General features: G+C 38.6%; 2 protein-coding genes across 6 annotated transcripts in view; one reads left to right on the top strand and one right to left on the bottom strand.

The window, feature by feature from the left end:
* Window positions 1-1,249: 1,249 nt before the first annotated feature.
* LOC141947876 (inter-alpha-trypsin inhibitor heavy chain H3-like) lies at window positions 1,250-21,729 on the bottom strand. The gene is made up of 21 exons (XM_074879518.1): window positions 21,640-21,729; window positions 19,398-19,421; window positions 18,597-18,763; window positions 17,474-17,578; window positions 16,889-17,051; window positions 15,870-15,980; window positions 15,119-15,244; window positions 14,441-14,557; window positions 13,504-13,672; window positions 13,058-13,183; window positions 12,628-12,809; window positions 11,473-11,658; window positions 10,405-10,544; window positions 9,862-10,016; window positions 7,325-7,351; window positions 6,353-6,403; window positions 5,607-5,720; window positions 4,832-5,036; window positions 3,586-3,758; window positions 1,839-1,950; window positions 1,250-1,738 (listed from the first exon to the last, which is right to left on the bottom strand). The coding sequence occupies exons 1-21, from the start codon at window positions 21,727-21,729 to the stop codon at window positions 1,609-1,611; spliced, it is 2,673 nt and encodes an 890-aa protein (XP_074735619.1). The 3' UTR covers window positions 1,250-1,608.
* Window positions 10,695-26,634, top strand: part of NEK4 (NIMA related kinase 4) — a 29,622-nt gene continuing 13,682 nt past the window's right edge. Inside the window, exons 1-2 of one of the 5 annotated variants that reach the window (XM_074879509.1) lie at window positions 23,670-25,065; window positions 25,156-25,208. Coding sequence is in view for 3 of the 5 variants with exons in the window: in XM_074879506.1 (XP_074735607.1) it covers window positions 23,123-23,215 (93 nt within the window). In the remaining 2 variants the exon portion in view is untranslated. Of the gene's footprint in view, window positions 10,714-22,725; window positions 23,216-23,669; window positions 25,066-25,155; window positions 25,209-26,634 lie in introns of those variants that run through there. The other 4 variants (XM_074879510.1, XM_074879506.1, XM_074879508.1 and 1 more) reach the window with 4 other exon arrangements.

The following is a 26,634-nucleotide window of genomic DNA, read 5'->3' as shown; positions in this document are numbered from 1 at the left end:
GGTGAAGATCTGCTGTCCACTGCTGTGGTTCTTTCTTTTAATGGAGCAAGTTGATGGGCAGTCCCACAGCTCCTATCTTGGGACCCAAAATGGGCCATTGCTTTATTTCATTCCATCTATTTCATTATCTTAGAATAAAAACTCAGAACCATGTAAACTTAGCCTTACTATTTTAAATTTTCTGGTCTTCTCTCAGCCCTTCCTGTTTCTCTCCCCAACTCCCTCATTTTTCAGTAACTTATTACCTTCTGTAGAAACTACTGGGTTCTTCCATCAATTTTGTCTGAATTTAGCAGGCAGAGATATCTAGCCACTGTGACACACCCCCTCCCCGCAAGAACTGATTTTTTTTCTTCCTCTACAAAACCTCTGCTTTTAGTAAAGGATTTTGTTCCTGGAGAAGGCCTGTTTGTCCCGTAAATTTAACAGTAAGTATATTTTTCCTCTATTTTTTTCCTCTTTGATTCTTCTGTTGCATTTTTATTCACCTCGACCTTTGTTCTTTCAGTTTAACCCACCACATCTTACCTCATCTCTGTGTTTTTCCCACTACACTCCTCTTTCCTCATGTGTGTCTGCATTCTAGTTTCCCACACCCTGACTTTCTCTCCTTGTCATATAACAGTAGGGAAATTTTCAACTTTGCCGTATAAGACTACAATTGCCTTGCTATGGCTGATTTGATTAAAAGAAAACTTGAAGTAAACAAGAAATATGCTTATTTTTGCTTTAGAACTAATAGCTTACAATTTCTTCCAGTACAAAATGAATATATAAATAAATGAGACACTTCTTGCCCTGAAATACATACATAAACTCTGTTGTGGGAACAGAGGGAGGAATTTTACTGGAAGACACTAATGGCATTTCAATAATAGGTCTTACACAAAAAAAAAAGATGCTGTCTGAAAGACAGCTACTATTACTTAAATCTGAGTGCTGTTTGGAACTGTGGTATCCCATTCATTTATAAAGATTGGGGCATTCAAAAGTTAGGTTCCAATTAAAATACTAACACACAGAAGTCCTGGATGCTATCAGTCATCTGGTGTGATGGTACTGCACCAGCCCTCAGCACTGTGCAGTCAAGTGGTCAGATGGTTTTTAAGTACTACTGGATTATCCTGAAATATGTGTGGGTCTGTCAGCTGTCCTCTTGTGTGGAATTTGAAAATGCACCTGGTATCCCGGGCTTTGTGAAACTGGATTGATGTGAAACATTGATAGCTGTGGGAATAACAGCAAGGCATTAAGTACTGATGCTTTTATTTAAATCACTCCTGACACTCAGTTACTGATTTAAAATTGGATAGAATGTTTGTTACGTTGTAGAAAGTAACATTTTAAGTCAGAATTTTAGAGCTAGTAAATTAATTCAGTAAATTAAGGATATTTCAGGGGATGAGTGATATCTGTGCACATGAGCAGAATAGTTGTTTAGCACTTAAGATTTGATCAAATATTCAGTAAAACTCTCTGTGAGAATCCATCGTATCTTGGCATTGCCAAACATGGTAAGTATTTTTAATACTTCTTCAACTTCGAAAAAAACTATTCTTTCAGACAAATACTCTGTATAGCCAGGAATTTGGAGGAAGTTGCAGCTGTTTAAAACAGACTGGAAACAATATAGTCCGTATGAACACCATCTATGAGCCCAGCTCCATTGTTATGAACAAACCAGCAAGGAACATCAACGCCGTGCTTAGGATCTCTTCTGTAATCCTTCTGCCAGCCCCTGAAAGGGAAAATACAGTCATGGGAGTATCGAAGCAGAAACCACACTTTGACAAGCTAATCTTTCCTAAGTCTTTGCTAAGGACTTAATTATTTTTTACCTTGTTACTGTCAGTTCATTGTTTTTAACAATCATTGTGGCATCTGGTTTCTTGGGATCAGACCCAGGATGAATTTCAAGTATGGTGAAGTCAATGGGGTGGAAAAACTGTCCTAAAAATAGAAGCCAAAATTACCATTTCAGGCATGTTGCACACACTGAAACAGAAACAAACCGCACAGAAACCCCAGAACTTCTACATTCCCATGCTGTTTCCCATGTCCCCTCAGGTTTTTCAATGGATAAGCAAACACCAAGTTTTGTGCAAGGTTGAACATATGCCTATGGTATTATTTACTTTTTATAAACCAGAATTCTATGCATATCATTTGGATGTAAGTTCCCACTTCTGAGTGCACAGTAAAATCAGCCTTTTCTAGATGTCCTTCAAGATATCCTCACTTTGCATCTTGTCTATTCAGTTGTACTTATTACATACTCTCCAAGTCTTTAGTTTGTGGGGGTTTTTTTAATCAAATAATGCATGTGTTGATCTGTGGAAGTTCTGGATGTGATTATGCTCAGAACAAGGCTGACATCTAAGGCATTGTCATGCTCCTGCCGTGATTCACTTTCGCACACTTTCGCCCTGTCTGGGCTGGTGCAGGATGCTGCTGGTGCTCTGAGTGTTAGAATGAGCACAGATTTTAGATTATGTAGTGAAGCACAAGAGGCAGAGTCAAAGATGATGAAAATAGCAACGATGTCTGTAAGTCAGTGAACTGTAACATGGTGTACCCATGTTGCATGGGCTTTTGCAATTTTCTTGCTACTTGCAATTCATACCATAGCAGAATAACTTCTGTGTGGAGAAGTCCTTTAGCCTGAGGAGACCAGAGCAGGAAACCATAAATAACATTCCATCCTTATTCCGCTCTTTTTCTGTTTTGTTACAGCACTTCTCATGATGTGTGGACCTGACATGTACTACCAGTACCTTGGCTCACTCTCCCCAGGCCTCAAAGTGCATACCAAGACTGAGAAGAGTAAGTTCACAGCAGTTCATTAGTTTCCACAATGAGTAAACATATTGACCTAAAATGAGTGTTTGCTGCCCTTACCTGATTTTATAAGTGAAAATTGGAAGGCAAGGGAAAATGGCTGCTATCTCTGTATTTTCCAACAGAGAATGCACACCACCAAACCCACTACACTGGCAGAAAACAGGATTCAATAGGGTCAAAATTTGGATCCCTGAATTACCAACTTTACCTTCTATAGAATAAAGAATGTTAGCTAACGTGGGGAAAATTTTAGATGATACAAGATGATTCTGTGATTTTAATATATGCTAGTAAATCCAGATATACTTTAACAATTTATTTTCTTACAAGTATGCCCTAACTGAGGTTTGGCAAATTTTGAACAAGCTAACACATGTATTTTCTCAGAGTGCTTGTACTTAGGAGAAAGGTGATAAAGATGAAAGGATCCAAGAGGATGGAAGAACAGTGTAGTAAGAAAAAATAAATCTGTAGGCAGAATTTAGCAAGATAAGGTTTAAAGATGCCAGTGAGGACAATGGATGCTAGTGACTAGTGATTTCAGCAGCAGCAGAGGAATTTAAGAAAAGATAATGCATAAAGTCTGAGCCCAGAATATTTTGTCAGAAATCTTAATACTGCAAATCAACATCATCTCAGCTTCCTCCACTATCCAGCTCAGAAAGGCTAAGTACAACATTGTGTCTACAAATTATGCAGTTTCATATCGAAAGACAAGCATGAAAACACTAAATGAAGTCATACCTAATAATCCATGGGTCTGTTCAGACAGTTTTTCACTTTCCAATGCATACAGTCCTAGGAAATCTTGGTGAAGAGGATGTTTCTTCCATACTTGGTGCAAAACAATAACAAATGAAGCACCACTGCCCATTTTGAGCACCAGACTTTTTTCCCTGTTAATTATCAATGTTAAACTGAGGAAAAAAGAAAAACTTAACTTAGGACATTGTGCTTCCCAGAGTTAACAGCAATGAGAAGAAACATGTTCAACAACAAAACATGGCTTTATAAATTGCTCAGTGGTTTTTAAAATAGAGGTTTTGCTGCATAGTTTAGTTCATGTGAATCTGTGTGTGTTCACAGAGAGTACAAGACTCAGACTAAATTACAGTGTAGAAGGCTACCTAGGCTTTAAACTTTTCAGCAAGATGTTTCTGCCAAAACTTGTCCTCTAATAGCACAATTGATCACAGATAGATTAGTGATATGTAGATACAGCACCTCATGCTCAGTAATAAAAATGTTATTGACAAAACCATCGCTTCCTTGCTTGGATGCTACCTGGCACCTTTTCCTTTTGTTTTTCAAAAAAGACAACTCCTGAACTTTCTAGGTTAGTGCTAGGATAAAGAAAATTTGCTTCTGATTGTGTTAGTGATATCACTAATGTGGTTGTCAAAAAATATAAGTAAGTATGCTGTATGAATAACAGTTTTGCTCCAGTGCTCTTTCTGTTGCAGTGCCATGCTTTGAGAAGGTAGGAATTTTGTTCCAGATACACACTGAAAATGTAAAGGAGGAGGAGGAGGAGGAGAGGCTGCCTATTCCTTTTCTAAAGTTCCTTTTGCACAGGTATAAATGATTCTATAATAGATGAGTCCCATGAAAAATATACCTGACAGTGCAAAATGTTCCATAAATATTACAATTTCCACTTCTTAAAATGGAGATCGCTTACAGCACGTTATTAGGACTTTAGACATAGTGTATTTGCAAGACACTGTTGCATTAAGCACAATACCAAATCTAGTTTTACCTTAGTCACACTAATAGAAAATCAGGGAAAATTCTTCATTTACTTATTCAAAGCAGAGGAGTTTATGAATAATCATTCAGCAGTTATACAACAAAGTAGAGACTAGAATCCAGCGGGAGTTGAATCAGTTTCTTTTGTATATTCAGACAACAAATCTTATATTATTGAGCAACACTAAAAAAAAGTGTAGAAAGTAAATCAGGAGCCTGATATTCTTTCTGTAAGTCTTACCCTTCTTGTTGCAAGGTGACTGAGTCAAGCCAGGTGAAACCTGTTTTTTCATTGCCATTCTGAATTGTGATCTTCTCAGGAGTTACTGTCAGTCTTAAATCCAGGTGCTTATTTGCAATGCCAAGTTTTCCAAAATATGTGTTTTGGATCTTTGCATCACTATTTACTCTCTTATCACCAATGAGTTCTCCATTGACTGTGATGCCTAATATAAAAAGGAAACATCAAGTATTGTTTTAGAGATAGAACCCGATCAACTGATGTCAAGGAGTGTCATGGAAATTTAAGAACTCAAGTAAACAAGTATGAGTTGAAAAATGAATCAGTGCATCTTTGTGTCAAAGTAGAATAAAGCTTTGGGGGCCATTCTGTGGATTTCCACAAAGACAACAATTACTTTATTGAGAAAAGTTTAATATTTCCTAGAGTACAACGAGTCTGGGATGGACAGAAATAGCCTGTGTGACATCGGTCTCTCTTTACCAGGTATTCCATGAAATGGCAACCTAAGGATTATTTTATTGCTTGTACTACTACTCACTGAGACAAACTATCTTAACTCTCACAGTGGTTTTCAAACACAGTTTAAAAGTTCATTCCACTCCAAGTGAAAACACATTCATGGTAATGGTACCCTATCACAGCTACAGGAACTCCTACTAACCTTGCTAGGAAAAAAGCTTACACAGTATAAAAGGGAGAAATAGCCTTTAAAAATAAGATATTTTGTTATAAGTATCCTGACTTACTGTATTTTTAAAAATTTAAAACTCACCTGTAACTGGATCATTTATTAAATTTAACACAGCACCTGGGTTTTCATTGATATTGAAACAAATGGCATCTTTTTTTTGCGGCACTGATATAATGAAGTGTGGATCTCCATCAACTGTAAAGGCAAATCACTGGTATTTGTATAGTGATACACAGGTTCAAAGTTCTCCATGAACATTTAACGTTGTGGCAATGGAACTGCTGATGCTGGGGACCAGCAGGAACTGGTCTCTGCACAAGCTGTATGTCAAGTTTAGTCCAGTCCATCCTTCAGAGGAGTGGTGGGGTCCCAAGGAAGCTGATACCATCTCCCCGAAGTAAGCCATGTCCTTTTTCCCCTCATCTTTCCTGGGTACATGGCATATATCCTGTGTCTCTTGACCACAGTAAAATTTGGCACATGGATTGTAGGTTCAGGATGGCTACCTCTTAGTGCTCATCTCTGAGGGCCATGAAAGTCTTATTGAGGGCAGAAAGTTCACTTGAATAGAGAATAGGCAGTTACCAACAAAAAGCCTAGCAATGGGAAGGAGGACTAAGAAAATGACCATATACAATCTCAGCTACTTGATCATTAAAAAACATTTAGAGGTGTTTAAAGTATATTAAAATACTAGCCCCTTGTAAATAAAATACGGCTGCCTTTGTGGAAGGGAATTATCTAAAAGACTCATAAGAATTGTGCAATTTAGTCTTAAACGCCCTCTTCTGTTCTCCTTCTAAGCAGACACTACTCAAACTACTCACCACTGGTATACCATGTGGGGTGTGAATTATATAGGTAAGATAGTTGTGGAGCTGCAGAGAGTAAAGAAAAAAGATGTTAGAAAAACTCACATCAAAATGGAATATTTACACACTATCTGCACAGTACATGTAAAATGTCAGGAAGTTAATATGCTAGGAAAATTGCTAATTCCATCCTAGTTTTTAAAGCATATATAGTCCATGGAATGACAGTTTGTGCCCCTTTTGAATCAAGCAAAGCTTCAGGATAGAGACAGATTTCACCTGTAGTCTAAATTGCTTTGAGTGTTTCCACGAGGCCCAAGTAATGTATCTGTAGGACACAAATGTTTCAGACTTAAGGATTAAGCTGTCTATCAGCAAGGACATGCAACACCATCCATTGAAAACTTTTGAGGTTTTGGCATTTGTTTTTTTCCTGAATGAATTTAAGTCTTTTCAATGAAGATTTGAGAAAACTAGACAGAGAGAGAGATTGAGAGAGAGAGACACTGAGACTAATCTCCGGAGCAAAAATTTAAATCTAACTCTCCCATTTTCAGGACTGTCCAACCAGCAACCTGAAGGGTGAGTTGCTGTCTCTCTCTCTTAATTTAAACCAGTTTATTTTCCTATGAGTGTCTGAACATATTAATATAGCCAGAGATGCTACATTATGGTCTCTTGCTTTATGTAATTCCAAAGGAGATGCAAATTCAAGTCCATCCTCTGTTCTTGGGAAACAGCTATCAGGAAAAAATGGTGGTTTGATGAACTGGCATTTATTCCTTAAAAGCTATTTAGCTGGAACTTTTTCAATTTTGTTCAATCTTTAAGTGTGTTTTTAGCAGTGAGAAGAATTTGGTAGTATCTCTTAAAATACAGTTGTAAACCCAGAAAAAACAGTTTTTAGCTCTCCAGTAATTTCAGTTGTCTGAATCAATTTCCTTTGACAGATGCTGCTTCATTCGGAAATTTAAACTAATGACTTACCCAGCGCAACAGGTGGGGCAGCCTGTGCTGTGAATGAAACACAATGTTATTTTAGACGCTAGAAAGACTAAAAACCAATCTCTCCCACTTCCTTCCACCAAAACCAACTCCAAAATCTTTTAATTATGTATAAATTTCTAAATATTTAAAAAAGAAAAACTTAGTCAAAACAGTTTATTTATGACTGCCACAAAGCAAATGTGCACACCCTAGTTTTCAGCAAAAATGTTACTTCTCCAAAGACAGGGGGTTTACTCTGTAAGGGACTGGGACAACCTGCTCTTCTCTGATTCCCCTGGGTCATCTTGCTCTGAACTGTACTTCTGGGAAGTCAGTAAGATTTACCCGCCTGCTTCCACATTTTTCTAGTCTTCTACTCTTCTTACACCTGAAGCTATGGAGTGTGGCTGAAGACAGGGCTTTGTGCTGAAGAAGTAGCAATCACAGCACCAATGAGGACACCTCTGTAGGAAAGACTGCTACACACAGCCATCTGGGAGTCAACAGTGCAAGCCCTGGAAAGCAACCTAGTTGTATTGGGCCTGAATTTTGTGATGGCCGGATGCTTCAAATGTCAGAGATAGGAGGAATCACACTAAAAAAAGTATTTACAAACTTTACCAGCAGTTTTTAATCTGTTTATAACACAGTCTTGATTTATTCACCAAGAATTTTATAAAAATATTGTGTCCTATATCAAGTAAGTGATGCAGGAAATCCATCTCTAAGTTAAAAATATTAAATAAATTTAATCAGAAATGTACATACCTTCAGCTGTTACCACGGGCAGGTAAGAAGTAAAGGGAAGAAAAAGAGATATTTACAGTTTCAGTTGCATGATTAAACAGGAAGGATTCTGACCCTGTTAAAACACATTCTAAGAAAAAAAATGAAACACTGTTTGACAATTCAACCAGGTATCTTCAGTACTTTACAATTCCATTTCTTCCCAATGATACAACTCAGTATTTGTAAATCAAACAGAAACACACCGAAAGTAAAAAGCTGATATGTGGGGCAGGAAAACTGTAATTAATCATGCATATGACAAGAGCACGATTAGTAATTGTTTTATTCTTATGTCATTTCAACATTGCAAAATGTTCCTTATTCTTTTTACTCTTTTGCATTTGCATCATTCTGTTAATACTGACTGTATGATTCAGTAATCCTATTTGTGAATATAGACTCTAGAGTATGTAAAAATTACTTTTGTTTCTTATACAGTAGCAGTGTTTTGAGCATTTTCTCCTATTAATGCTCTATACTTTCTATATATAAAAAGGATTTAGTTGGAAAGAAGTTCAGAAAAGGGCCTTTGTACTACAAGTACCTGAAAAGGGAAAGAAAAGAGCTGAAGATCACTATGAGTGGATGTCAATTCTGTCAGACGTTTGGGTAAGTTTTTCCATTTTACCGAGTCCAGCTGTAAGTCATTATGCTGTATAGTGACTTGAATGTTAAATTAAACATGAAGTGTTTTTATGTCAGTATCCCACTATGATAGTTATGAAAAATAATGCAAAACTTTTATCAGCAGAATGCCTGAAGAATTATTCAGAATTGAAGGACACTTAGCAATTAGTTGGTTTCAGGACTTATCCCAGCTGAAAAAAAACCCCACTGACCTCCAGTAAGCATCTCTGTTATGATAAAATGCCTTAAGTAACCATGCTAAACTCAGGAGATAAGAAAGTTTTTCATCTAGAAGCCAGCAGAGAGCCCACACAGAGCCTGGGAATAACTTTTAGGGTCAATAAGCAAAAGTCTGGGGAAAAAATAATGGTTTGTCAGACCTGTAAAATGAGGGACAGATGAGGATGGCCCAACCAACACATACAGATGAGGGTAGGGTGGCTTTGGGGTGCACTGAGAGGGTAGCATTTGCCTTACTTGCTGAAGAGGAATAGCCATTTTGTTTCACAAAGAGGCTGAACTGTATGAAAGCACAGTGTTTTACTGAGCAAGGAGTTAATATTAGCCAAAGTATCAGAGGACTTGAGAACAAATTCTGCACTTTCAATATAATTGCTTCTCTTTCCGCAATATATATCAATACTGTGTTTTACAGATATAATCTCCATCTTTTTACAACCTGATATATCTGCATGAGGAAGATCTCATGCAAATTTTCCCCTCTCATGTAGAAAGATGTTACTGCATCTACCCCTAAGATGAAGTATTTAGAAAAATAAAGGAGAAAGTGCTGTGAACTAAACTGAATATAGCTGGATTATTAGATTATAAATGCTTCTTGGTTTTCAGGTTTTTTTATGTAATACTTTAATATTTACGTTAAAATACACTTATTTTGAATTTATAGTAATTTGCCTGTATGATTTAGTAATGAAGGATGGTTTGATAGAAATGAGCTTTACAATGAAAAGTAATTTTGCATAAACTATACACATGCAAGGCTTGGAAAGTAGATTTTTCAGATACATGTTTAAAACTGCCCACACAAAAGCCTTTCTTTAGGGAACATCAAAGGAACACTTGGCTTCTCAAGTAAAGTAGAACTGTGAAAATGTCTCTACCTTCAGTGGGTTTATCAGCAATCCCATCCTGATTGTCATAGGTTTCTGGCTTTGTTACCACCATGGATGTCAGTGGCGTTACAAACTTGTATTTCAGTGAGAGATCCAGGGCTTCGGCTGTAAGATTCTCCTTTTTTTCTCCTGTAGCTGCAATACTGAATACAGGTAGAGACTCCTAGCATCAATGATTGCTAAATTACTCATTGAACTCTGGATTAAATATTTTTCTTTAAAGTGAAGTCATTTCTCTGCAGCTAATTTATCAATAAGCAATATTTGTTACCATCTAAGAGCACTTCTGATTGCATTGGCTATCCAAGAAAAAGGCAAAACTGTGCTTCACATTTGCAATAATTTAAAATTGTTTCATTTGCAACCTAAAACAGGAATACTGAGGTTGGGGAGGAGAATAGGTTGGGGGATTTCCCTTACAGTTTTTTATGCTTTCCCATCAGCACCTCAGTGTGATGTGAATTTCAGCTTCACATCCTAGAAGTTGCACCAGTCAGATGGGTTAACGGGTTCTCAGGTAGATAGAATTACCGTTCTTCCAGGAGTTGTTCAATGGTGAGATAAGCCCAGAGCCTTTCAATGTACTCTCCAAATATGTACTGTTGTTCTTGGAAAGCTTTAGCTGTTTGCTCAGCATCTTGTTGTGTAGTATATGACAGGGCATCATTAGCCTGTTGGGAAGAAGGAAACTTCTCTGTATCTTGAGTAGCCAAGGACTTCCAGAACCTCCCAAAATCAAGACCTTCACATTTGAAAATCATATTAAATTGAAAACCAGCCTGGTCCTACACAGCACTTGCTCAGGAAATTGTCAGTGTTGTATCAGGAGCTTCTGTGAAGGTTAGTAGTGTACACTATAGAACATAATGTGGTTTCCAAATTCATATGTAATTTTTTTCATTAGAATTTGGTTACTCGGGATTTAAAGAACTTTGATTATGACGTCGATTTCATACAGGAATGCGTTTAAGGAGATATGCTGGCTAACTTACTAATAATACATTATTTGTACTTGAAATATACCTAATTTCATATAATGTATTTAATACACCACAGTGCACAGGGCATATACTCAGTTATGATAACATGATTTATAATATGTGTGTGTTGTGTTTCTTGGACATCAGGGGCAAATATTTTTACAGAATCCAGCTCTGGAGAGGTATTCAGATCACATGGTTCATATCAGAAGTAGAGTTCTATTTTAAGAGGAAGGCATTTCAAATATTCAGCTGGCTTATCCATCAGTTTTCTTCACCCACTGAAGACTAGTATCTGTGAACACTGAACATTTGACTCCTGAAAGAACCAGGTAGGGTATTTAGAGACTAAACAAACAAACAAAAAAATCTGTTAGCAAAATTAATCTAGTCACACTGCACAAAGTTGTTCCAAACTGACCCTAGCATACGTGACTGAACTAGGCAAGTAACTTGCAGTTTTAAAACCAAAGACTTTGGTGCATTTAGTTTCTCACATATGCAGTAACACATCCTGTCACTGAGGTAAAGAAATACCAGTAAATATTTTAAACATTGCCAGCTTTGAACATTCAGACACTTTGTGTACTGTACTTAAGCCAAAGAAATCCATACTTACGCCTTCACCTCTCACATCTACTATCAGGCTGTTTTGGTTGTTGTCTATAAAGCGCCCGGCCACCACAATCTCAGACCCATCATAGAAATGCTTAAAACTGTTTTTAGTCAGGTCTGATATCTCATTTTCTGGGTAGTTTAACTCCACATCCGTGAGCATGGGATTCGACACCTCATCATAAAACCCCTACAGGATAAAAAGGAAAAAGGGAAACATTTAACTATCATTGTTTCTTTAATTCATAGGTAGATCTGTACCCAGAAACATCCAGCTATTTCAGCAATGAAAACTAAAATTGTATTTTGAAAGAAATATTTAAATAATCAGTTAAATCTCAAGAGTACAAGGCCTAAAAATCTACAAATAATGGAAATCAAAAAGGACACACAATCTCTTCAGACTCACTAAGAGAGCAGAAAAATATCTGAGAACAGTATGCTGTGGATGATGAGTTACATCAGTGTTAATCAAGAGGGATCCCAAGCTTCCCCCTATTTGATAGAAATAAGTTTCTAGATCTATTCCCTGCAGAGACTGAAATGACAACATAAGCCAAAGCAGACTAGGTATTTGATGTGGGGCAGAGCTTGCAGTGAAATCCAGTATCTAAATTCTTTGGTGAATTTTTTGAATGGCTGCTATTGGAATGTGAGAAGTAAAAAAGGTCAACTCTGTACTGTCTATACCTGTTCTCATGACTTATACAACTATAAACTGCTTCAGAAGTATGGTAAGACACACCTGCTTGCAGTAAATTCCTAAAGACAGAGTATCTGGAGCCTTTATGCTCTGTCATCCTTCTCTTCCCTTGACACGACATTAACTACATGGTCTGTGAGGTATGGGAGATAGAATGACTGCAGCAATTCTGCTGCACACCAAAGTGTTCTTCAGAACCATGTCTTGTGTCACCCTATGCCAAGTTTTGAACCCTCTTCTACAGCCCACAGTATCTCCCTTTTACTGCCCTTCCACTTTCTGCTTATATAAGGGAAAGGGAAAATTATATGTAACTAATATTCTGATTACAGCAGACTCCTGAGTATCTCAGTACCAGATTACACTTTGGGATTTTGATTACTTCAAAATAAGAATGTCTGTATAGTTGTCTGAATTACTGTATGTTTCATCTAATTTAAGTGGTGATTGCTCTACCTGAAGCTGTAAAGATGCATCAGAGTCAGGATAAATCCGACGGGCCAATCCTTTATTCTCCAGCGCCATCTTCTCCAAGAAGTTGTAGTCAACACCATAGCCAAAACCGAGATTGTATAAGGGATATTTTCCTTCAATGGCTTTTTTTACATGTGCCTGAATGTCCTGAGTATTTGATATGCCTGCATCAAACCAGAAAAAGTGAGTTTTCTTCACAAATAGATAAAATTATCACAAAACAAAATGTGGCTAGTCATGATTGGATTTCTTAGGAGGCATTATCAAAAACTTGGTTTAGTAGTATAATGCTGGTATAATAGCATTTAAATCATGAAAACATCCAGAAGCTAAAGATGGAGGCCAATTTTAACTGAGCATTTTTTTGTTAGTTAATTCACTCTCTTTATTATTCCATCCAAGACAAACTTACCTACGTTTGGTTGGCCATCTGTTAACATGATAATTATAGACGCACTTCTCTTGGGCACAAGGTTTCCTTCATGAGCAGCATTCAGCATATCAATTCCCCTCATTATACCACCATGTAAATTTGTCACTGCAAGGTAGACGTAGAAATTTGGTTTCAGCACAGACAGTCAAAATAAAGGCCCATTTTTCACTGGAATCTGATGAGATCTCATTACAGTATGAAAATGAAAGATTTGGGTTTGCAAGCAGGGGTATGTTTAGATAGAAAAGTATCTGGACTTTGGAAACATAAGAAAAAATAAATGTCACGTTCTGAGTAAATTTCAGCTTTAGGAGTATCTCATCAGTAATAAAAAAAAAAAAAAAAGCTGTAGCATTGTGTTCACCAACTGAACTGATAAATTACCTTACACAGTGACCTACTGGCAAGTCCAGTAAAGTACTTACTGCCTGCAGTGTCAATGCCCCGAACAAACTTCCTTGCTTCATCCAAATTCTCAGGAGTGGCCTTGATTAATGTTTCTTTCCAGGTGCGTACTTCACTACCAAACAGTATGAAATTGAAGAAGTCATCTTCTTTAATGTCATCTAAGATTTTTAGAAGTGCTTCTCTTGTCTATAAGACAAAGAGATTTAAACGTATGCTTCAATATTTAACGAAATAGGTGCTTACAGATTTTACGTGACTAATCTCTCAGCATTTGGGTATTGTTAACTTTTACACAGTATGTCGTGCAAAACTTCTGAGCTTGTTCTGTCCTTGCCAGTCCCTGTGTCTATTTCAGAGTAACTCTAGTGAAGTCAGCCAGTTGCAATTACATCTGGTAAATCTTTGTAGCTGAGAGGAAGATCAGGTCTCACGTCATAGATCGTTGCTTGCACTGAGGTGAGCTGGCATGGCATACTGAAAGTGATGGGAATTGGGTAGCTACAGGCTGGTGGAGAAGCTCATATGCAAGCAGGTGTGGATATTTTGATGCAGCACCAAAACCTGAAAATTCTAAGCATTAGCTTAGAATGAGGAGTCCCAGCTATGAAAAGAGCTGCCACTTCCCAGCGGAGACAGAATGAACAACAGATAATGCACATAATACTGTATGCACATTTTAATTTTGGAACTGTCCAGTACACGTGGCAGAGTTCTCTGGAAATGATGATATTGAGAGTTTTGAACTAATAACATTTATAAGTAAATATAGCCTAAATGTATAGAATTTTGTTCTACAGTAATGTTTCAAACTAGTACTTACAGTACAGAGCATTAGAGAGGTCAGAGCATAAAACCACTTGGTATAGCTTAAGCAATGCATATGCACTATAAGCCACCATGTCCCTTCCATCACAGTAGAGGCTCTTTCACTGGGACCCTATAGTAATAACTTACCTGTTCTATTTCTCTTCCAGACATTGAACCACTAATATCTATTACAAAAATAACATTTTTAGGCAAATTTGGAAGATTTGTTGGTGCAAAGAAGTGTACGAAGTAGCCATTGACAATCTGAAAAATAAAATGTAAAAAAAATTAAGAAAAATACTTTTGTATATTATAAAGATAAAATGGATAAAGAAGAAATTACTTTCATTTAGTGTCTAGCTCTTGAGTGGACTAACAGGCTTTAATGGCCCTGACCAGTCTCACCTCTGTCCAGGGCCCAGGAGCTTCATTTAAGTGCAAGCCTGGGCCTTTAGTCCCTGCCTGAGCTACACTGTAAGAATGTCTGTCTCCAGCTGTGTCACAGCCATACCTGTTCCTGTCCATGGACTCCACTGATTTGGATCCCACCTTGCAGACTGACTTCCCACCTTGACCTTGGGCTGCCTCATTACCACAAACTTGCCTGGTGACTCGGACTCTCAGTTAAATTTGACTACCATCTCTGGGTCTGCCTTGCTCAGGTACTGGGAGGAGTGGACTCGTGGCTGGTGAAGCCCCTGTGCTGTCAGCTGTGCTGTCATGCTCAGCTCCCTGTCCTTTAGGAAACAGCTGGCCCTCGCTGCTCCCTGACCTTTACTATGCAAGCATAGTAAACAGTTCAAAATCTCCAGCTGTCAGATTTACCTGCAGATTATCTGGAGTTGTTCTCTTCACATCATATTTTACAGTAAAATCCCCATCCAAGACAGACTGTGAGCAATTTGCACAGGTTCGCTGCTGATCAAGAGTTGGCTTGAAAGAGATATGGCCCTGAAAAGAAAAGCTTTTATTAGATCTTTACCTTAATAGCTGAAAATTTTCTACAGGACACAAAGAAATTTGCATTTTGTAAAAACGGTGTATTTATATTCACGGACATGAGAATAACCTGTTTTATCAGGTTAGGTATTAGTTATATGTATTTATATCCTTATTGATGGATCACTGATAAATGAAGGCTGCTATCTAGAGCTTTCTTCATAGGTTTACTTCCCCATCTTCCTTGGTTCAGCCCTCCACTCTGAGTGACACCTTTGATAAGGCTGTTGGGCAGTCTATGACTTAGGAATTCTACCACCTGCATACATGAGAAAACTACTTGTTACTGACTCAGTTCTTCTGTAAGAAATAGTCTTACTGGTATCCAAGTTTCCAACTACTGCTATGGGACAAGGCCTACTAGTTTGGGTACAGTACCAAGCTAACAGCTACATGGCTTCTGCACTGCATGGGGATGGCCTTCCACTTGCTAGCTTGGAATTCAGAGCTCATTTGCACAGACAAGCCTTTACTGCATTTTCTCTATTTTTTTTCCTCTCACTTCCATTGGCAGCACTGACATTATTATTTCAGAATTGTAACTGTAATAATAAATTATGGAATGCAGTAGTCGTACCTTTTTCTCTGAAAAAGTTTTTTTAATGATATTTTGTAGATCATTGGTGATGAATGTTCCTTCCGCTTCCAGCTCAGTGATACCCTGAGGCTCAAAGATATTTACTTCAATCTGAAATATTAATTGAAAATTCATTGTCATTGATTACTCCACAATATATCAACTTAGCCATTTACAGGAGGATCAGCTGGCAACTACAGATGTGAAAGAGGGATTTTCTATAAGCAAAATTAATTTACTTTTGTAATTCATAATGGCAGTCCAAATCCAAACAGGCCTTTTTATACATAGAAGTTAAAAACAAAGCTAGAAAGAAATAAACCTTAATAGAAATATAACTTATTTGAAAGCTAGATACTGGAATTTTGTAAAATGTCAGTACTCAAGTCCTTCAAATATATAACCCAGTCATTAGCTGTGAGTTGCGCCCAACTTTGACCTATATTTCAGTATGCCCTCTATCATGGTGTGTTTAAAATAATGCTGCATAAACTCTTATAGATGCTGAGTTTTGATGCTGATTTTTACACAGTATGTTCTGTGCATACAAAGGAAAAACATTTTGCCTTAGAGCTAGTTTTAGCAAGGCAGATAGGAGTGATCAAAGACCAGTTTTGGCCACAAAAGCCACAGTATTCTAGGATGTAATATATGTATCACTGTAATTTAAGGTTATGTAGTTTCATGGTGGTGTGAGAAAGGTGTAATTTGTGCTATAAACACACTTACGAAAAATATTAGTCTTCTATTTTATCCCAGGTTGTCGTAATGGCTTTTTCAGGTTTCCATACATCATTTCTTTTGGAGGTTTAGTAGCTAAAGCCAATTTGTCAGGCTTACAAATAAAAACCTGCACTAAAGCATAGTGGTGTGGACTCCCCACGTGATTCATTAGAACTATTATCATGGGCCTTTAGCTCACCTGTGAACCAATGGGAATGACCATGGTACTCCACTTTCAACAGATGTACAGAATTTCATCGTCTCTACAGTCCAATTTAATACAGTTTGCCATTTACCTCAAAATCTTTGACAAGCTGCTTCGGTTTTACTTTGATGAACATCTCATATTTCCCAAACTGTCGCTTCAGCAGTTCTTCATATGTGAGTTCAAAAGTGACTTTACTGGCTGCTTCAATGTTGACTGAGACAGTGAATTTTTCTGTTTTTCGTCCCGAAGCTCTGTATTTAAGTGGGTAAGAAAAAGAATATCTTTATCGTCTTTCACAATATTTATTTTTCGGGTTGGTGGAGTATGATTTTCAAAAAAGAAGTAAAGCAAAGATGGGAATTTTGATCTATTGTTAAAATCATACTCTAACTGTAGAATTTATTTAAGTTTCCCAGTGAGCTTAATCCCAGGAACAGGTCATACAAAGTCAGTGAAAGTTGCAGAAACAGATTTTCCATAATTGCAGATACTGGCTGCGTAGTGCTAAATTGTATTTCCTTTTTATAATTTAATCTACAATAACTTTAACTTAATGATTGTCCTTTGGTTCTGTAAAAAACAAACTTCAGAAATATGCCAGAACGAAGTATTTCCAATCTCACAATTTGTTATGGGATGATGGTGCGGAAGCCACACAACATATCACTCTTACTTGACAAGACCAGCAGTCTGTCCCTTTGAAACAGCCTTCTCATACTGCTTCTTTGCAACTTCTTTTTCCTTTATAGTTCCAGGATAAGTGACACCATCAATTGTCCTGCAGATAAAAAAGTCCTGGTTTAGCTGAATGGTTTGCACCAATACATGAAAAGTTACTATAGGTAATTCTCTGTTTATTGATTGGTTTGCTAAAAAGCACTTTCAGGAATCCGCTATCGCCAAGATTTGAGCACTTTCACTGAAGCTAGTCTTCTCAGTGAATTTAGATCGAATGAAGAGCTCTGTTCTCAGTAGCTTAAGGAAGTAGCTTTCATTTACTTTGAAAATGAATTAGATCAAAACTGGGCTGATAGCAACACTACTTACACCTTCCATATTCCTACACTTCAGCAGCTTGATCATCTCATCTAATGGCAAGTCAACTCTCTGGATGAGACTCATCTGTCCAAATGTAGCTGTGTACAGCTGAACATTTCATCCTTACACTCCTTACATCATTAAACAGGGATTTCTCACAGGGAATTAATCTCATCCTATAATGAAAGTTCCAGCATGCATTAAGAGTAGTTGTACCCTAAAAGCTACTGTTTCTTTTCACTGAAGATAAAACAGGCCTAGTGTGATTAGCAGAGATGGACGTGTTTAAGCTGAATTAAAGCTCATAATGGTGTCAGAATTACACATTATTGTAACTAAAGGTACAAATGTAAAGGAATAATTCTATTTCCTGCCTTTCATTCAAATATGGTTTTTAAATTAAGAGATAAATTAAGCTATAATGCCATCAGGGAAATTAAGTAATGGAACTTTTCTGGTTTGATAACATCAGAGTAAGTAAGTGGTATTTCTGAAAAGATGAATGGATCTCCAGAGAAGATCCCCATTCCCTAAGGTCCATGATGATGAATAGAAATAATTTAAAATTAGTCATCTTTTCTACAGATGTACCAATCTTTGCCTTTCTCCAACTATCTTCCATGTTAATAGTACCAGAAAATCACCCAGGAGGCATTTAGAAAATGGCAAAATAAAAATGAATATTTGAGTTCAGTTTCTACCAGTTGCATTTGCACAGATTTTTAGTCTTCTCTAACAACATTGTAAAGATTACACACATGCTGAAGTTGGTAATGAAGGCTGTTTTAGGGAGTTCAACATCAAAGACAACTTCTTTGTGCACATTTCCACGATTAACAGCTCGACTGGTGATGACATTGTGGGCAAATCGGGAAGTTACTTTACTATCAATTTTCATGCTATAGATTTCTATCCCATTGACAACCTGTAGATTGAAAAATGAAAAAAGAAGAAAAGAGCTAGCTGTTACATTGATGTCTGTGTTAATCAGCCATAATCATATTTTTAAAAAGAAATCTCGGCCGGACATTCTATCACTCTAAAGCAAAACAGGAAAGACCTAATCATAAGAACTGGAACACAATTGTATTTCCTTGGATATCCATCACACTGCCGTCATGGTGCTATTCCACGAGTTATAACTACAGTCTCTTTAACAAAACTACCACCACAGCAAAGATACTGCCATTATAAGAACAGGTTTTTTTCTCTACTGAGACTGTGACTTTTGTTTATGGTCAGTCAAAGAGCACAACAACTTACTGCCACCTCACTGTATTAGTGACTTCCAACAACTTTGCTCTTTATTCAACTACAGCAAGGTTAAAAATAATTTGTTCTCTTTCCTGGTCCAGGAGTTTTCATCAGAGCTTGGAAAGGAACCGTCTAGTTAGTCCTACTGCCTAAAACAAGCAGCTCTGGGCTACTCCCCTTGTCACACACTCAGAAATACTCATTTGCTCAGGCTGGACTCAGAGAAACATGTTGTGAACACAGTAAGAATATTCTCGCACTATAAATGTTTCTCAGTAGCCCGGACAAAACCAAACTTTACTCACCAAGTCATTATCAGCATTTCGCTTCTGTAAAGAGAAAAAACAGGAAAAAAAATCATGACTAAGGTAGTAAAGCTGCATTTACAAATAAATCACTGGGCACCTATGTAGTTGTCTTTTGCTTCCAAGTCAAAAGAAGTTGTCCAGGAGAAGGAAGGCTTGAGAAAGGTCCTCATTAGTAAACTGAAGTAAATTTGAGGGAAGAGTAAGTAAGGCATCTAAGACAGATATAACTATTTTCCTTATAGCATTCCCATACATCACCCATAGATTGGTGAATCTTTTGGTTTTCATTTGAAGTTAGTGCACCTTAAATACTGTGAGTTTGAAAGATAAGTTAAACTTTGAAGTTGCTGTGATCTTGTATTTTGCTCAAGTGACAGAAGAAGTTACCTTCTTTCAGCTGAAAAACAATAATGGACTGCCTGAGAGTTGAGGGGGGAGTGAGAGGAAAAGAGGCTTGAATGCTCAGTGCCATTCATATTTAAATGTTGAGACGAAAGAACATGCTAAAATCTGCTTAATATGTCTTCCTTGATTATAGGATGGCTGTGTGGTGACTGACATCAAAGTAAAAACAGAATATCTTGTACTGAGGGTGACATCTTTTTCTTGGCAGTTCCTGGTTCTGAGTCCTGTGGCATATATTTTGTCTTTTCAAACAAATTCTCCTTTGGAAGAAAAAAGGGGTTTGTATCAAAGCATAAAAACCCAGTTTACACATATTTTTCCTTAAACTCTGTCAGACTTACTCCTAAATTTTTCCTTTTTCACCCCAGCAGCCTCTCATTCTAACATGAATAGGTAAGATGGCAATTCAGCAGGCTTACATAGAGGAGAGGCGGTCACTATGAAAGGCTGAATGGAAGAGAAAAAAAGCTGTTAGAACTTTTTTTGGCATATTTGCTCCCAGACCAGGTGCAAATACCAGCTCTACAAAAATACCATGTGTTCTCTTTTCTGAGAGAACAGGCTTCAAATATACTTACTGAATCATGTTAAAATAACAGCTTGTGTAACTCCATTCCCGTAAGCTCAGCTGCAAATACCTTATCTCTGTTGGTTCTAAGAGCCTCATAGGTCACATTTTGTGCAAGCATGTTTACCTGCTCCACCAAATAGAGGGGTAAAGATACAATAAAGTATCCGAGACCTTCACAGTACAAAGCAATCTCCTCCATCTCAATCAAATTACATTTGCGTAAAGTATATAACAAAACTGGGAAAATCAACTGACTTTTCTGTAGTGCTCTGCATGTATGGACAGAGCACTGCACAAAGCTTTGGCCATTTTCCATTTAGAAAAGCTTTAGCATTGCAAGACACACAGAGAACAACAGGCAGTATGGTAATCAAGAGGAAAAAGCTACATTATATCTGAGCTACATAATGGTTACATAGTAAGAATCCATAGCATCTCCAATTTGCAGCAATAAACCTCAAGCTGATTTTTAAAAGTTAGATATGTTATTATCCTGGTTTTCAAAGAAAAAGTCTTGGCAAAGACCATAACCTAATCAACAGAAATTGACTGTAAATTGCTTTATCCTGTTCTACCCACTAATCTACAATGCTCCCTAAAGAGATTTGCCCTCTGCAGCTTTTCATAGTATGTAACTACTGAGAGAGAGGAAAATCATTTATTGAGGTGAGAAATAGTGGCTGGCAACTTAACTGAAGAAAATTAAGCAGAACATCAGGAAGCACTGCCTTACTCAGAGATCCAGACAAAACCAGAATGGTCCCTTTGAGGGACAGAGGTGTATTTCATGTTATGCTAAAGTGCAAGTAATTTCAGAAAAATCCTACCATGTCATTTGGATAGCGGACATATTTATCTAGATGCCATGTTACATCTCTGTTTTCTGCTTCCTGGAGGCATCTTTTCACTGATATTTTGCATTGCTTTACAGGTGCTAAAGTCAGTTCCCTGGCAGCACTGATTGTTTTAAACATTTAAATATAAGACCACTAAAACATTTTACCACTACATGGTGATGACAGGGAAAATAGAGGAAAGTGATGCTTTTAAAAAGAGATAGGAGAGCTGCTTCAGAGCTGCTTCAAAACTGAGGCTGATTAGAGGTAAAGCAGTCCAAGTCCCAAGTCTGGTCTTGTGTTCACTGCTAACAGGGAACACAAAGCTTCTGGTGGCAGCACTGCATGAACTCTCTGGTAAATGTTGATAAATGGCAGGAAGTTAATCTATGAAGAATGAGAGACCCATACATAGTTGATTACTTACCTTGATGTTTCGGACATGTGTTACCAAAAAGTCTGATGATGCAAAGGCGGGAATCAATAATAAAATACAAAGCAATAGATGGTTTTCCATTTTGGAAAAAAAGTAAGGTTCCAATTTGAACGATATGCATAAATATATAATGCTTGTTTACTGAGTGTTAATAAATAACCCACTGTGAAAAGTGGGATTAAACATTAGGCATTTGAGAAAAATCAAATACTGAATTTTGAATTTGCATAATCTGCAGAATACTGTTACTGAATTTACAGAATACTTCAGCAATGTCTCTTCTATGTAGTATCTCCAAACAGAAATTCAACAGCCATTTCTGTACAGGCAACTGAGACTGATCTCTGGTCTAGACTGACTTTTCCAAACGAAAACTGTCATTTCTCTGACACCTTCTTAAAGGCTGTCCCTGGCTCAGATTTACCGCAGTCATAACATAGCTTGCAGTCGCTTAAACTCATTTATGTTCGTCTTCAAAAACTGCCTCCTGTAATTCTGCATATCACTCAGGTACCCAATTCAGGTATAATTATTTGACATGTCCTGACTAGTCCACAAACTTCATATTACATGCTTTCCTATTTATCCTCATGGCTGAAACCCAGGTCCAAGCTCCCAGGGTCTTGCATCTTGCGGAATCAGTATCTGTTCAGCCTGCTGCTGCAAGGCCCATTTTCTTTGTTATCTTGACAGCGTTATTTCTCTCTTAATCTTTTTAACTGGTTTCATCACCTCCCCTGCACGAAACACAGACTTTTGAGGACTGGGAGTTAAATGCTCGGTGATAATAAAACATAGAAGTTTACAGAATTTGGGGTATTTTCTGGTTTTCCCGCAGTCAGCTTTCTGAGGTGTGCAGCCATGTGAGGGACACAGGGTAGGTCCAGAGGTTCTTTTAAACCAGTCTGGAGCTTTTTAAACCAATTCTCTGTCCCATCCAAAGGTGACAGGATGGCTCTGTAGAGCAGCTGTGCTCTGCCAGGCCTCCCGGCCACCTCACGCCCCAGGGCGCACGGCAAGGTGCTGGGGCCCGTTGTGGTGCTGTGGGGCGCTGTGGCACAGCTGCCCACAGGGCTGTCACCATGTCCCTGTCACCCTTCCCCGGCGCTCAGCACACGGGTCTCATGGAGCAGCACGCCAAAGACCCTCGTTGGACAGTTTTTGAGGAAACGGCTTTGTTTCTCGAGCAAGAGGGAGAGCCAGCCTCACGACGACTGGTCGCCTCCTGCCTCACACCTCGCTCCGTCTCCCTGCCCACCCTTAACATGGCCGCCTCACCCGCTTCCAAAATGGCTGCCGCGGCGCCGCGAAGCGCTCGCACCATAGAGACGTGCGGTGGTCCGCTCTGCGCGCCGCGGCGGCGTACTCTCTATGGCAGCGGGGAGCCGTGAGGATCTCTATGGCAGCGGCGGCCGCGCTGCCGGGCGGGCGGGCTCCGGCCGCCAGGCACTGACCGGGCCCGGGCGGCGGGAGGATGCCCCTGGCTGCCTACTGCTTCCTCCGCGCCGTGGGGAAGGGCAGCTACGGGGAGGTCAGCCTGGTGCGGCACCAGCAGGACAGCAAGCAGGTAGCGAGGGGCTGGTCCAGCGGGGCATGACAGAGGCCCTGGCCTGCTGTGAGGGGAATGGCCGTGGCCTGGTCTGGGGGTGCCGCTGGGGCCGTGGCCTGGTTGGGGGGTGCAGCCCGTGGCGCCCGGCCTTGGCATGTGGCCCTGACGGCAGCCCCGGGCACGACCAGGGCTGTGGCCTGGTGTCGGCGTGCAGCAGTGACCACGACCTGGTGTGACTGCAGCCACATGAGCTGGGCTTGCCCGTCGAGGTATTCCTGTTTCCCTCCCTTGTCTATGAATGTTTTTGTTAAAGGTGTGGAGAGGACTCTTTTTCCCCCCCCTTTTAATCTCAAACAAACTGCAACCCCCCTAAATCCTCACTTTTTTTCATTTAAATAAAACTGCCTCCCCCCCCCCCCCCCCCCCCCCCCCCCATGTATAATGCCTTGTTTTGGGGACGAAAATCTAGCTTTGGTAGTCTGTTGGGTGACAGGAAAATACAGTCTGCTCTTTTTAGCATGAAGCAAAAGGGGTTGCTCTTGGTTTGTTACTGCTTGCGTTAGTCTCTTTAAGACACGCACGTGTGTGGTGCTAAAAATCATAGCAAGGATGGAAAAAACAGCTTCTGGTGTTGGCTTTTGCTGGCCCTTTTTGTTGGCTCTGCTGGAGGAAGACAGGTTTTGTGTTTGCTGTATCAACTGTGGCAGAACCTGGCAAAGTTTTGGTTATGTTGGAGTTGAAGTGCAAGCATTTTTTTCTTTGCCTTTTTGTTGAAAATTTGAAATAATCTGTCTTGCCTGACTGAAGCAGATGTGTTTGATAGAAGATGCAAAAGATGAAGAAATGGGGCTGGAGAACATCCACAGAGCAGTACTGCAGAAACCTTGGGTGTGAGCCTTATGCCCAGGATTTGAGTAGAGATTGATGGGAGACATGTTTGTGCCCAGCGGTGATCAGTGGGTGCGTCCTTTCCCGGATGAAGGCAGGGAAGAGGCTGGAATCCAAAGGCAAATTCCTATGACCTGTGGGTTGGGTAGCAGCGATGGCAGCACTTGTTCCCTCCAGGCCAGTCACCACAGTGCATAGTCCAATGTCCGCAAAGAGTTGCTAACCTCGTTGTCCTAAAAGTAAACAGTACATTGGGGTGACTTTCAAACATATACAGGTCCTTGGATTTCACCTCTTTGCTGTGCTGCTGATCATTAACATTGGCAAGAGCCTTGCTTCCTTATCGTTGTTATTTTATCTTAAATATTTGATGCGTTTTACTGTGTCTTATCTTTTGCCAACCTTTATAAACTTTCTTCTGTAGCAAGATGATTGGGATTTATTTTTTTTTTGTTGCTTTGGTGTAGTGCTACATGTTCTGTGAATGAAATTATATTTTATTTAAGCATATTTGCTGTTAACTGAATGCTGGGGTTTTTTTTGTGGAGAAGATCAAGTGTCTCCAAATGTTTAAAACAAAAAAAATTCCAATTTATGCACAATTTGGTATCAAATAAGGCAGAATAGCATTACAATAGACTTCATGGGAATCTTGCTGGGATAACATGCTCATTAAGCCAAATATAACCAATGCCAGGTTTGAAGTTAGGCTATATGCGTGCTTTTTGCATTTTGGTAGTATATCGTTTAAAGGCAGAAGCTGATACAAAGCTAAAAGCTTTTGGTTTGCATGCCCAAAGATACAGTTGTAGTTGGCTTGTCACAACAGTAGCTACAGAATTTCTATTTTATTTTAAACTTAGATGATGCTGTACACAGTTTTGTTATATTCCTCTTGGGGAGCTGTGCATCATCACATGTTACAAGAATTGAGGAGCTTGTCTAATATCCAGCAGACTTTTGAAACACAAAATCATGAGGTACTATTGATTTCTGCATAATTGGTTGACTTGGTGTATCAGGGGTGATCTCCCTCAATACTAATTAAATGTGCTGGACTAAATTAATAGGGCCAGCCTGGGAAGTAGACACCCTAAGCAATTGCCAAGGACACTGAAATTGAGTAAGTAAAAATTTTTTTAGATGTTTCAATTTAAAAGCCCTCAGATAAGAGTGTGGTTAGGTGTATACCATGACATGCTTGTTCCGTGGAAAGCTGGCAACCTAAAAACGATTACCAAAATATTTACATCAGGAAGGGGGCCAGGTTAGACCTAAATATTGGTGCTGTGTATGATGAATGTCTGTTATGGATTTTATTGTCTCATCTTCAGCTTCTATTGTATTTTTGCTAAAACCTGAAATTCCTTAGAAATACATTTGATGTAGTCCATACTGGGGAAGTAAGTAACAGCTTTCATATGTAGTTTTAAAAAATTCTAAACCCGGCTTCACACAGGATAAAAGAAATTTAGGAATGAGCATAAGACCTTTTGACTCAGTATGACCAAGAGTCTCTACTTCCCTGTAATAGTTCATTTCTCTTGAATAAGCCTGCATATGCAGAAACTCATAAATGCAACAGATAATTTTTAAAAAAGTAAATTATGTCTCCTTTCAGGTTTTTGAGAGTGTTTTTTCAATGTGCCTCTAACTTGCCCTCCAGCTGCATCTCTACTTGCTACATTTCTTTTCCTGATAGAAGCTTTTTTCTTGTTCTCCTGTGCTTCACTGTTTTGTAGACTTTTTGTACAAAGCAATTAATCCCAAATCAGCTCTGCCTTGGGGGTCTTCTGCCAGGTACAAGTTTTTTAAGAAAAGGATGAACAGACCTGAAAAATCTCAGCAGCGTTATTTTGTGCATTCAAGAAATTAATCCCTATTGGGTATTGTGAATACGACAGTGGGGAATTTGTAACCTAAGCCTTGAAACTGAGATTTTAACATCTTACTTGGTCTTCAAATGTATGATCTATGTTCACTGAAGTTGTGAGATGTTATTTTTCAAGTTTCTCTTTTTTTTACAAAGAACATATGTTTCATTTCTGAAGTGAAAGAAGTCCACTTTTTTCTTAAAATCAAATGAAAGGAGTTGGATTTGGTTTTACTTGCAGAGAAAAGCAAAATAAGTCTAGCCAGATGACTTTTATCCTAGACGTCCATTGTCATTTTTTGCATATGAATGCATACTTTCCTTAATGTTTTTAAAGTTACTATTGAAATAGCCTATTTTGAGAGTAACTGTGATACACAAACATATATTTCAGGCTTAAGAGATGAATGATAGACACCCATTTAAAATGAGAGTGGAGGTAAAAAAAGATAAATGTGAACATTAGTCAAAAGAAAGCAAAACACCACAAAACTCAAATGTAGAGTTTTATTTAGGTAGATGAATAGAATAGCCATACCTTCCATTTTTACAGTGTAATGGTAGAAATGAGGTATAACTGCTATGCAAATTGCAGTCTCCATATAGAATAGTGTGTAGAAATTTCAGATACTGTACTTCCTTTAGATTGGGGAATTCCCTAAGGCTTCTGCATAGT

The sequence above is a fragment of the Strix uralensis genome, chromosome 10, assembly GCF_047716275.1.
Source record: "Strix uralensis isolate ZFMK-TIS-50842 chromosome 10, bStrUra1, whole genome shotgun sequence".
NCBI lineage: Eukaryota > Metazoa > Chordata > Aves > Strigiformes > Strigidae > Strix > Strix uralensis.
Note: the sequence above shows the minus strand (reverse complement) of the source record. Positions and strands in the feature narration are given on the sequence as shown.

Excerpts from the sequence above, each read along its gene's own strand:
- LOC141947876 (XM_074879518.1), bottom strand. The coding sequence starts at position 21,729 with ATGGAAAACCATCTATTGCTTTGTATTTTATTATTGATTCCCGCCTTT. Across the intron at positions 11,659-12,627 it reads ATGCATCTTTACAGCTTCAG|GGGTTTTATGATGAGGTGTC; the intron begins GTAGAGCAATCA and ends TTTATCCTGTAG. Across the intron at positions 6,404-7,324 it reads TGCCCCACCTGTTGCGCTGG|CTCCACAACTATCTTACCTA; the intron begins GTAAGTCATTAG and ends TACTCTCTGCAG.